The sequence below is a fragment of the Euleptes europaea genome, chromosome 6 (assembly GCF_029931775.1).
Source record: "Euleptes europaea isolate rEulEur1 chromosome 6, rEulEur1.hap1, whole genome shotgun sequence".
Classification (NCBI taxonomy): domain Eukaryota; kingdom Metazoa; phylum Chordata; class Lepidosauria; order Squamata; family Sphaerodactylidae; genus Euleptes; species Euleptes europaea.
The window spans coordinates 16,898,433-16,910,000 of record NC_079317.1 but is presented as its reverse complement, the minus strand read 5'-3'; the positions used below and the strand labels follow the sequence as shown (position 1 = coordinate 16,910,000).

At 43.9% G+C, this 11,568-nt stretch overlaps 1 protein-coding gene across 2 annotated transcripts in view; it reads right to left on the bottom strand.

Moving 5' to 3' along the window:
• Window positions 1-11,568, bottom strand: part of CDC42BPB (CDC42 binding protein kinase beta) — a 149,593-nt gene that overhangs the window by 91,276 nt on the left and 46,749 nt on the right. For both annotated transcript variants that reach the window (XM_056850682.1, XM_056850683.1), the window contains exons 3-5: window positions 9,750-9,833; window positions 6,968-7,063; window positions 3,712-3,860 (exon numbers count right to left, since the gene is read on the bottom strand). In XM_056850682.1, the coding sequence (XP_056706660.1) occupies window positions 3,712-3,860; window positions 6,968-7,063; window positions 9,750-9,833 (329 nt within the window). The remainder of the gene's footprint in view (window positions 1-3,711; window positions 3,861-6,967; window positions 7,064-9,749; window positions 9,834-11,568) is intronic.

The following is an 11,568-nucleotide window of genomic DNA, read 5'->3' as shown; positions in this document are numbered from 1 at the left end:
GAGCCTAAGACCAGTCCTTATAGTAGGTCCCACTTTCTGAACACCACTGTTCAACTATACGATGACCTATAAGCTTCACTTTATTCCAGAAACCTACTAAATGCTACATTTAACTACAGCGCTCTTTTGTATCTAACAAAAGGAACACTGACTCTCAAAAGCTTATACCCTGAAAATCTTGTTGGTCTTTAAGATGCTACTCGATTCGAATCTAGGGTTCTTGCAGAACATGGAATCTGCAATCCACTGTTTACAGCCAAACTATGAAATACATACATGCACCAGTCTTTTGGACAAGGACGCCTGCAAGATTGACACCAAGCATTCTTAAAACTAATGTACCCACCCAGAGAACTGCAAAGGCACAGCAAGGCTAGAGAGGGATCCGGGAGCTACTTTCTACAAAGCTCAGCAGGGAGAACAGGAGAATGCCACTGGTTGTCACCTGCAGGCTCTCAGTTTAAACCTCTCCAGAAATCTACAACCTCTCCCGGAAGATGATTCTTCCTTATCATAGGACTGAAGCAATTAATGAGCAATAAAAATGGACTACCGAGTGGAGACAGAAACCCTGGGGCTAGGCCCTGAAACCAATCTCAGTGCCAAATCATTCCCATATCCATGCAAGCTATCACGGAGGAGCCCTTCAAGATCAGCAAGGTCTCATTCACCTACACATCCCTAATATAATATATGCTATCATGTGTCAGCAATATCCTTCTGCCATTTTACACTGGCTGAAGTGACCGTCTCTGTGCAACAGAACAAATGGATAAAGAACAGATGCTAACACTGGACATTCAGAAATCAGTGAGTGTGTGTTGGGGCAGGAAACCACCTCCCAGGGAACTAAGTAATGCATTTACATGCTACAGTATTTAAGAAGAGTTTCGAAGGAAGACTGCAGCACAAAGCTGCTCAGTTGGAATGCATGAGCAGATCCAATCTTAACAGACTCCGCAAGGACTTGGGGTGGCCAGCTCACTGCAAAAAACGAATGTCCCATCTTTCAGATTATGCACGTTAGTCACTTGTTCATTCATCAAGAGGAGGGAGTAACCCACACCCAGAGATTGGGCTCTTGACTGGGTCTTGCTTTTGCTGGTGCTCTTAAAACACACCTATGCCCTGGAAACTGGGCCTTCTGGCCTCTCTTTACAATACCCCACCCCGAGCACTGTGGTTCACAAATTTTGGCATCTGTCTCTATCAACTACAAACACTTCGTGCAACTGGCAAAGTTGGCTCTGGCTCACGAAAGCTTATGCCACAATACATTTGTTAGTCTAAGGTGCCACAAGATTGTCATTTTGGCTGCAGCATATTAACACAGTTACCGCTCCAAAGCGATCTCTAAGACAGGTATATTAATGAATAATACGACTGAACTTTTCCTGGTGGCATTTTACCACACTTGTTTACTCAGAAAAGCTGGCTTAAATGCCAATTTTTCTAGCTAGCTCAAACGGAGACAAAAAGTCTTCAAATGATTTCCTGAGGCCGCGGTAATTTAGAAAGGTCATTAAAAAGCCACGTTACGTTTAGCAAGAGAAAAAAATTGCCTTAACGAGAAAATTATTAGTACACTACACTTGCCAATGGGTTCACACAGCCACTCCACCTCTTGCTATAAAGTAATCTTTGGGAAGACAGAGAGCAATGTTTATCTTAATAAAAAGAATGTGAAATGGGCGGGGCAGTAGAAGCAACCATTAAATAACCAGCTGGGGCTTTGATGACCACCATTTTACATGATAACCTGCAGCCCAATGCAAATTAAGCAGCTTCACAAGAAGAAAACACCATAAGAACAAAAGAAAGGCCATGCTGGATCAGACCAAGGCCCATCAAGTCCAGCAGTCGGTTCACACAGTGGCCAACCAGGTGCCTCTATGAAGCCCACACACAAGATGACTGCAGCAGCATGATCCTGCCTGTGTTCACAGCACCTAATACAATAGGCATGCTCCTCTGATCCTAGAGATACCAAGATGGTATGAGATGAAAGGGAGGTTACCTTTGAAGCTAAGAAAATCCAATGAATTGGTCTGACATTACTGGCTGAAATGTAAAACTCTCTTATATTGAAAACAAGCCCCACTGTAATTAGTGGGACGGATCCCAACCCTTCTCCTGCCACCCCACTAAGCAAGGCTTGAAGCCTTCCTTCAACTTAAGCAGCTTGTCCTACAACAGAAGGTTGGATCCACACCAATGAAGCCTACCCACGAGTAAATATGTTTCTAAACATACTGCCATAAGAACATAAGAAAGCCCCTGCTGGATGAGACCAAGGCCCATCAAGTCCAGGAGTCTGTTCACACAGTGGCCAACCAGGGGCCTCCAGGAAGCCCCCCCCCCCAAAAAAAAGACGACTGCAGCAGCATTATCCTGCCTTTGTTCCACAGCACATAATATAACAGGCATGCTCCTCTTATGCTGGAGAGATTAGGTATGCATCATGACTAGTATCCATTTTGACTAGTAGCCATGGATAGCCCTCTCCTCCATGAACATGTCCACTTCCCTCTTAAAGCCTTCGAAGTTGGCGGCCATCACCACATCCTGGGGCAGGGAGTTCCACAATTTAACTATGCATTGTGTGAAGCAGATGGGTCTATTTGCTTTGTTTGCACGCACATCTCAGATCGGTCTGATGAACGATTATCTTCTCGGCTGCCCTCGGGGCACTCCAAACCATGTTTACACTTGATGCTGCACAGAGTTTGCATTCTTCACAAGTAAAGTGCATTCGCGCACGTTAGGAGATCGCTACAAGAGACCGTTGGCATTTGTGGCGCCATTCTCCTTGATTCTGCTCCATTGAATGCAACTGCATTATGGGTTTGGGAATAAAGCGGTAACCTACATGGGTTAGGCTGGCCTCTCAACCCATTTCTAGAGTGCTATAGTTATGCCTCCAGCACACTTTCAAGCTTCTTTCCAATTACATGCATTCTGTGTCATTCCTGAGTGTGTGCCCATAAACAAATGGGTCAACTTTCCTGCGTGTGCCTTGTTCCCTTGTAATCAACTCAGGGTTTTCTTGCACACTGTACTGCAATTGCTCTTCACATGGTGTCATTTCAATGATAACTAGACTCAGGAACAGTTCAGATGTTATAAACAAAACAGAGCTTGCTAGTATTGGGCACAAACCTGGTTGATTGTTAATCTCGCTGACTCTCTACCTCCTTCTCCTGTGTGCAGCATGCCAAGATTGATAATGGAAGTCTTCAACTAACTCTAATTTGTCATGAAATCCAACAGTGGGTACCTAGACTAATTGGGGTTCATGCCCTTTCCAGTAACTGTGATTCGAAACATAGATTCGGCCATGTTACAGGAAAGGAAACTAAGCACAGTTAGTCCAGAGAGCCACATTCAGACCACAAGACTAGCTGGAGTTAGTCAAAGCTTTCTGTCTTCAATTCTGGAGTTCTGCATCAGGAGAGAAGGGAGGGTGGGAGTGAGCATGAAAATTAACCCGGTTCTTGACCATCTCAAACAAACCCTCAACTAACTCCAGTTCGTTTTGACGTCTGAACACAGACATCTTAAACTGAGATTTGTTCTGCATCATCTGAATGGGACTAGTGAAAGAAACAAGCCTCAAGTTTGTTCAGGCAACTGCATTTGGGCATAATGACAAACCGGAGGTTGCTGAAGGCTTCAGTGTGAGTTTTCCTACCACAATAAGATGGTCCTTACCTGTGTACATAATGCAATTGATGGATGGAATGTATAGCAAGCACCATTTCACCAATGTAGAACCTGGCCATATCTTCAGGAAGCTTGTCTTCAAATTTGCTGAGTAGTGTCAACAAATCACCACCTACATAGTAGTCCATTACTAAATACTAAAAATAAATAAATACAAGCAATGCTGTTAAAATCAAAATGTGAAATTTCCAGAAATTTTGAAGCCATGGGGAGGGGGGGGGGTTGCAAAACACCTGACATATATGCATAATGCTTCAGCAACATATAGTGCATAGTTTGTAAGTCAGAATTAACAATTGTGCTACTTGGCAAAATGGTCCTAGATACAGATGCAAAGTCCCAGGAAAACAAAACATGGACAAATTCTGAAGAAAAGCATTTTCCTAGTGCTTTTCAATGTTTTCAATGGGGGAAAAATAGTTTTCCACAAGCGACACAACAATTATATCTAGTATCAGAAAGAAAGAAAAATTAAAGAAAGAAGGAAAGAACTGCAAACTGATATACTTTATAACTTTAGAGCATGTATCTTAGTTTTGCCATCTGAGACAGAAGAAAAATGGAAAGTTGAAAATGAAAAAACAAATGTTGCAGCAAAGCAAAGAAACTGTATTACTGAGGCATATACAGTCACTGTAAGACTTGTAGTATATCTGGATATCAGGTTACACTTTGTAATAGAAAACAATAAAGTCTTCCAAAGTGTATTTATTATCATACACATTTTAGCATACCAACGGTGGACAAAAGTAGCCATGTTTAAACAATATAGTCTCAAAAATATTGTACTTCTACAGCATGTGTGTGTGTGTGTTAAGTGTCGTCAAGTCGTTTCCGACTCATGGCGACCCTATGAATCAATGTCCTCCAAATTATTATCATGAATCAATGTCCTCCAAATTATTACTGAATTAACTCTTGTCTTAAAAAGCCCTTCACTCGTTTCAAAGAGAAAATATTTCATAGGGGTTTATTTTCAATTTTCTGATTTTTCTATGGAAAAACTGAAGCCACCAAAATAAAAAGAAAACTGAATTTTTGCACGTGTACTTCCATAGGCTCATGATGACCAGAGAAGGAGGACGGGGAACTATGCTCTACTGAACGCTGTATGACTATCCGGAGCCCTGCTGTTGTATAAGCGCATGACTAGACTGCAGTTGTGCGCCATGTACTTCTAAATGACAAAATACTGAGTGGGGGAAAAAAGCTGAGACGGTTTTCAAGGGAACAATCCAAAAAGTGAAACTTCTCTTTGAAAACTATGTGCTCCACCATGGTCAATCCCCATGAATACAAGGATATCTTAAGACCACAGGTTTCCAAAGGCGAAAGGTCTCGTATCAGTAACATAAGACACACAACAGATAATACGACCTTGACTGAGCAGTTTTTAGAGGAGTATTTACAGAGGAAATTTCATAGCAGTATTTTCTATGAAGACAAATTCCTAAAGGCATGGCTACATCCTCAACCTAAGCTCAAAAAAGGATGTCTTTGAGACAACTGGTCAACCCTGAAGTGTTCATGGGCTCTTTTACAGTACTTAGCTCACAGTATAATACTCCTTGAGAATGCAGGTCAACCAAGAGTCGTGGATACTGACTGCTCATCCTGGAAGAACTCTTGGGTTCTAAGCTTCATTTAAATTCATTTTTTCCCCAATGCATTCCTGTCTTTTAACAAGAGGCTGCACATTGTGAATGTACTTTCAATTATTTCTGCCTGAAGAATAGTAATGACACCGCATAAATTAACGCAGTTAAAACATGTTCAGCGAAATTGTGCCATAGAAGAGACAATGGCATCACAAATAGCAGGAAAGCAAAGATGATCAATCTTTTCAGATTTAAATCTCACTCTAAGACAAGGTCTACTGAACTCAATAAATTGTTCATGTCAATTAACGCACATTTCTTGAGTGAGGTGGAACAGATAAGGAATATGAGAAGCTGATTCATAAAGTTTATGGGCTGCTTTAAATCCTGTTAAGGGCTTAATTATGATATGAATAAAACAGGTATGGAATTAAGACATACGGTTTACTACGAATCTAATCAAAACATTACAACCCTTACACACCTAAAGATGACATACAAACATAAAGCAATGCTTAACATTATTGTTGTTACATCTAGTACTTGAACTGAGTGTTACCACACATTATTAATTACCCTTAAAATGTCCCAGTATAGAGGCTATTGAAACTCATTTTGCAGTGCTTAGCATAATACAGTGTTTCTCAAACCCTGAAGGGTACTCCACAAGGGCTGTAAGACCTTCATAAGACCTTCCTGTGCCCATCCAATTAATATGTAGAATGGGCTTTCTAGGAATAATAAAGGACTCTCCTCCTCAGGAGAACAAGTACCCTCCCTCCTCTTTCACTAGGTAGGAGCTCCTGCTGCCTTCTGTTGGGACTACGGCCTCCAAGGTTCTCTGTACATACACACGAAGGACGAGATTCAAGTCCAATATCACCTTAAAGACCAACAAGATTTCTAGGGTAAAAGCTTTTGAGTGACAGAGCTCCGTTTGTCAGATACGACTCGAAGTTTATACACTGAAAATCTTGTTGGTCTCCTGAGGGGCGACTGGACTTGCATCTTGCTCTTCTATTGGAGAACAACCCCTGAAACACTACAAATAATTTCTCTGAATTTTTATTTCAGTTCTTGCATTCCTGAATGAATTATCTCAAATTTTCTTTGAACAGTATCGAACTGATTTACTATTTAATCTACTTTAAAAAACTGTATCCCACACTCTTAACTTGTACAAGGATGCAAGGAAGCTTGCAATGATTACAAACCATAAACAAATGCAATAAAAGTGAAGGCACAGGCAGCTCACAAACTGGTTTGCTCACTACCAGATTTTTTTTTTTAACGACATCTTGTACCAAGTGACACATGAAGCTGCAGAGCACAAAGGTAAATAACAAAAGAATAAGCATTTAATTGAACTGAATTCAATGCAATAAACACTGGATTTCATTTAACTCGACTAATTATATTCACTCTAGCTCATTACATTTAATGGCAGATCAACACACCTAGAGAGGGAAATAAAATGAAACAAATTGTATGCGAGTTATGCTGGGAATTTGTTCTTCCTCCAGAAGGAGGGGACAAGCAAGCAGGCACAGCAGCTAGCAACAGTCTCACACTCTGAAATTCCCAAAGGACTCCAAGTGAGATCTCAGGTGTTAAAGGTTCTTTCAGGGCTTGGTGTTCACACATACCAAATAGTTTTCATCCTGGAAGGCATAGTGCAACGTAGTAATCCACTGACAGTCTCCATTCACCAACACATCTCTCTCTTCTCGGAAACAAGCAGTCTAAAAATGGAATGAGAAAAGAGGAAATTGTGAAAAACTTTTTTTTTTTTAACATCTTCGAAGAAAAGGTGGGGCTGGGGCCAAAGGACTGGGAATTAGGAGAACGCTGGTTCTCCTAATTCAACACACTTAGAGTAATTAAGGGGGAGTTTTGAGGCTTCTTATTGCGTCTTTAAAAGTATTTAATTATTTATTATTTACCCCGTTATTTTATTCTGCTTTAACGAATCAATCACCTGTCTTGACCAACCAATCAACTACTCATTCTTTAATAAGTTGACAGACCTAGTTTATAATTATTAGAAAGACCTCCACCCTCCTATGGAGAAGAGAGACTCATACGTGGACTTTATCACATTTCAACCAGCCGCATGTGTGTTTAGTGACAGACAGGAATATACCAATTCTTGCAGAACAGCAAGTGGTGTTTACCAATACTTTTTCAGTCCAATCCTGGGGGTGGGGGGCAGATCTGCAGCAGCTGGGAGCAGCGTAGCTGCAAAAAAAAGGCTTTTTTAAAACATAAAAATAGAGAAAAGGTGGGAAATCCCCAACTGCCTACAAAAAGGTGGCACAGCACAGCTGTAGCATGAGGAGGCATTCCCGGGATGAAAGGGGTGAGGAAGCTGCCTAACTGCAGCTCCCCACCCTCCCTGCGCCGATGCAGAAGGGAAAGCCTTGGTGGGGTGGCTGCGCTGGCAGCGGCACCCGGATGCTGGCATGTTTGCCCCCGCGCCGGTGTAGGTGCCACTTTATTCCTTGATAAGGTGGCACCTATGCCAGCACGGAGTCACGACAGCTCCTAAGGAGCTTCGCCCCCCCTCCCTTCAGGAATGGGCTCTTTGTAAGACAAAGGAAGAAATAAAAACATGGCTTGGATCCTATGCCTGTGTTCCACATGCACTTAGCTGCTGTGGAGACTGACCTGTGCTGCAAAGCGTACTTGCTCTTGTGCTAGGCATTTCCACTTCCACAAGTGCAATGCTTTTCAAGGAGTCCAAAGCAACTAGCACAAGAGGGATGAACTACACAGTACAAGACAGCCTCTGCAGTGGGCAGTCAGAAATGCCCATGGAACGAAGATGCAGGACCCAAACAAATTTTTTTTTTAAAGCTGAGTCCCGTCAAAAAACCTCTCTGAGGTGAATAGATTGTGTTGGGATTGGTAGCCTGCATACTTCCAGGATCCCACCAATTACACCCAAATCTCATTAAAGCTAGGAACTGTATTATTCCGTGGTATACTGTGAGGATCCGTCCCCTCGGGCCCCGCCTCTTAGCTCCGCGGCCTGGCCGGCTTGACTTGGAGAGGGCTTCCTTTGGCCTCAGAATGGGCCTCCTGAGAGGATTTCCTTTCCTCCTCTTCAGCCCACGGTCCGTTCCTGCTCCTCTGAGCCACACCAGCTCCAGGGACGCCCAGCACCGCTTCCTCCCTGGCCTTCCACCCCCTCCCCGTCATATAGGCAGCCAGGCCCTCCGGGGTTCCACCCCTTTCCCACCTCCCCTCCTGTCTGACAGGGGCTCCACCAATCAGCCCCTGGCAGCTCCGTCCATCCGCCCTCCCCCTCAGGAGGGCTGCGGCCCCGCCCCAGCTGATTGGCGGCTCGTGCTCTGCCGCTCCCGCTCCCGTCCCTTCGCCCCTCCGGCCCTTCCCCGCCCGGCTCCTCCTCTGCCGGGGGACTTCGCCCTGCCCCCTTTTCCCCATCCGGCTTCGCCTCCTCCTGCCCGGTAAGTGCGCCGCCGGGCAGTCCCGTGCCCGGGGCTAGCCTGGGCGCGGGACATATACATTTTCTACCCTCCTCCAAATAAGTGTATGGTTTATTTTTGAATCTTGCATACAGTTTATATTCAAAATCATCCTGACGTATTTTGCCACTACACACACAGCTTTGATCAAAGCGACTATGGCTCAGTGGTAGCCCATCTACTTTGGTAGAAGGTCCCAAGTTCAATCCCTGTCATCTCCCCTTAATAGGATTAGGTAGTCAATGATAGGGAGAGAACCTGAGACCCCAGGAGGGCTGTTGCCACAGGAGACAATACTAACCTTGATAAACCAATCATCTATTCAATTATTTCTTTAGTAATTTAAATGCTGGTCTTTTTAAGGTACGTGGATGGTTTATTCTTTTATTTATAATGTTTCCAAACCATGTATCATGTTTTAACGGCGCATCAGCGGTACTCTGGCTTTTTCTTACTTCCACAAACAAGTTCACGCATTTCCTCCCCCAAATAAGCACCTAAAAAACTGCCCCCCTCCCATAAATTAAACCGCTGCCCTTGAAGCCTTGGGGTTTTTTTGGTTTTCAAATGCACAAACCTCTATTCTCCATCCTGAATAATGGCTTTTGCATATTGCTCTCTGTGTCAGGGCAAATGAAATCTGAAGCCTCAGTGTAAGTCTTTAACTTGGTTTTACAGTAAACAAAAAATCTGGCCAATATAAATCACGGTAAGAACTAGGGCAGACTGTCTGGTGAACGAATACACAGTAATGCTGAGAACAACAGATGCCTCGAAGGGACTGTCAGACCTGATTGCATTAAAGCAGCTCACTTTTTTAAAAAAACAACCCGAAGCCCCTATTTGCCCATGCAGTAATTCTTTCTAATCTGGCAGAAGTTCACTGTAATTTTCTGTAGTGCTATTTTTTAAAAAACTGAGTTGGAGACACTGTACTTACCTCTGCCCTTTTAAGCATTTCCCATTTATTTAGGATTTTCATTGCATAAATGCGCTCTGTGCACTTCATTTTAACAACCGCAACCTAGAATATATATATAAAAAAAACCATGTTAACATTCAGAATGGATTACTAATTTCTACAACCGCAGATAAAGGAACCATTCAACCATATGTATATTCGTTTACGCTATGCCTGCTAGAATGAAAAAAACAACATTCAATATCCTATTGACCATAATTTTCATACTGAATGGCTAGTAAAGTGGAAAGCATACATGGCTACTCAAAAAGCCCTATGAAGAAGTTGAATGACTGGGTACTTCTCTGATCAAATAGATGGGGGAATGGAACTGAAGGAGCATGAGGGCTTTAATGTGAAGGTGTGTGGAAAATGTACACTGTTTACCAAGAACAAGCAGCATTTGTATACTGTGCCTCTGGCCAATAACAAAACTTTAGAAAGGTCAGCCACCACAAAAATTGGGGGGGGGGGAGGGAGCATCACCCTAGAAGAAACAAGTTAGACACCAGTTGCAAATACACATTTAACTACAAAACGCGAAAATCCTTGTATCCTGAATACTAACATATGGGTCACTGGGGGTGTGTGGGGGAGGTAGTTGTGAATTTCCTGCATTGTGCAAGGGGTTGGACTACATGACCCTGGTGGTCCCTTCCAACTCTATGATTCTAACATCAGATTCATACAGTTCGTTACTGCAAGATTTTACTGCAAGGTTAGTGAATTGTCTTTCCATGCTTAGGATAAACAAGCAAGGGATTGTTGATCAACTAACTCTCCCTGTTAGCACTGAGACTTTAAAAGGTGAGCTTGTCCACCTCTTTCTGAACATGGATTCAGGCTGGAAAAGTATTTCCAGTTCCTAGGGGCCAGTGTCAGCTGTAAGAGCTTCAGATTTTTCCAGCTTAGAAGAAGAGTTGGTTTTCATATGCCGACTTTCTCTACCGCTTAAGGAAGAATCAAACCGGCTTACAATCACCTTTCCTTCCCCTCCCCACAACAGACACCCTGTGAGGTAGGTGGGGCTGAGAGAGCTGTGATTAGCCCAAGGTCACCCAGGCTTCATGTGCAGGAGTGGGAAAACCAACCTGGTTCATCAGATTAGCGTCCGCTGATCATGTGTAGGAGTGAGGAATCAAACCCAGTTCTCCAGATCAGAGTCTACCGCTCCAAACCACCGCTCTTAACCTTAAAGTAAGAGTGATCCTGAGTATATAGACTCTCAAAAAGTGCAAGGCAGACAAAGGAGTGGGCCAAGAGCAGGACTGGTGTCAGCATGCCCTGAGGTGGGGCAGCTGCCAGGGCCCAGTGTTTCCGGTAGGGCCCACCGCTGCCACCACCCTCTGCCCCTTCAGTTGCTGCCGCTTTACCACTCATGCTCCACTGCTCAATGCCACTGGGGAAAGGTCTGCAGGCAGCTGTGAATGTTGGAAGTGGGAGTGCTTGTGGACAGACAAGGAAAGGACACACAAGCAGGTGGGAGGAGTGCTGGTGGGCGGGACGGCAGGAGGTCACGCGTCCCCAGTGGTGTGCTGAGGAGGGATGGGGGGGTGCTAGGAACTCTCTGCCCGGGGCTCCACAAAACTTGCAACTGGCCCTGACCAGGAGTATGGAATAGAGAGATGCTACTGGCAGCCTAGGAACTCAACCCAGTCCCCACTCCAGGGTTTTCCCATCTGCCGCCCAACAAAGCCCCTGAACTCGAACTCCTCTTCTCTCCCTTTAAGCACCTCTGATGCTTTCTAAGAACCATTTGCTGATGGGGGGGAGGCTTTTAATGGTATCAGTGCTTCAA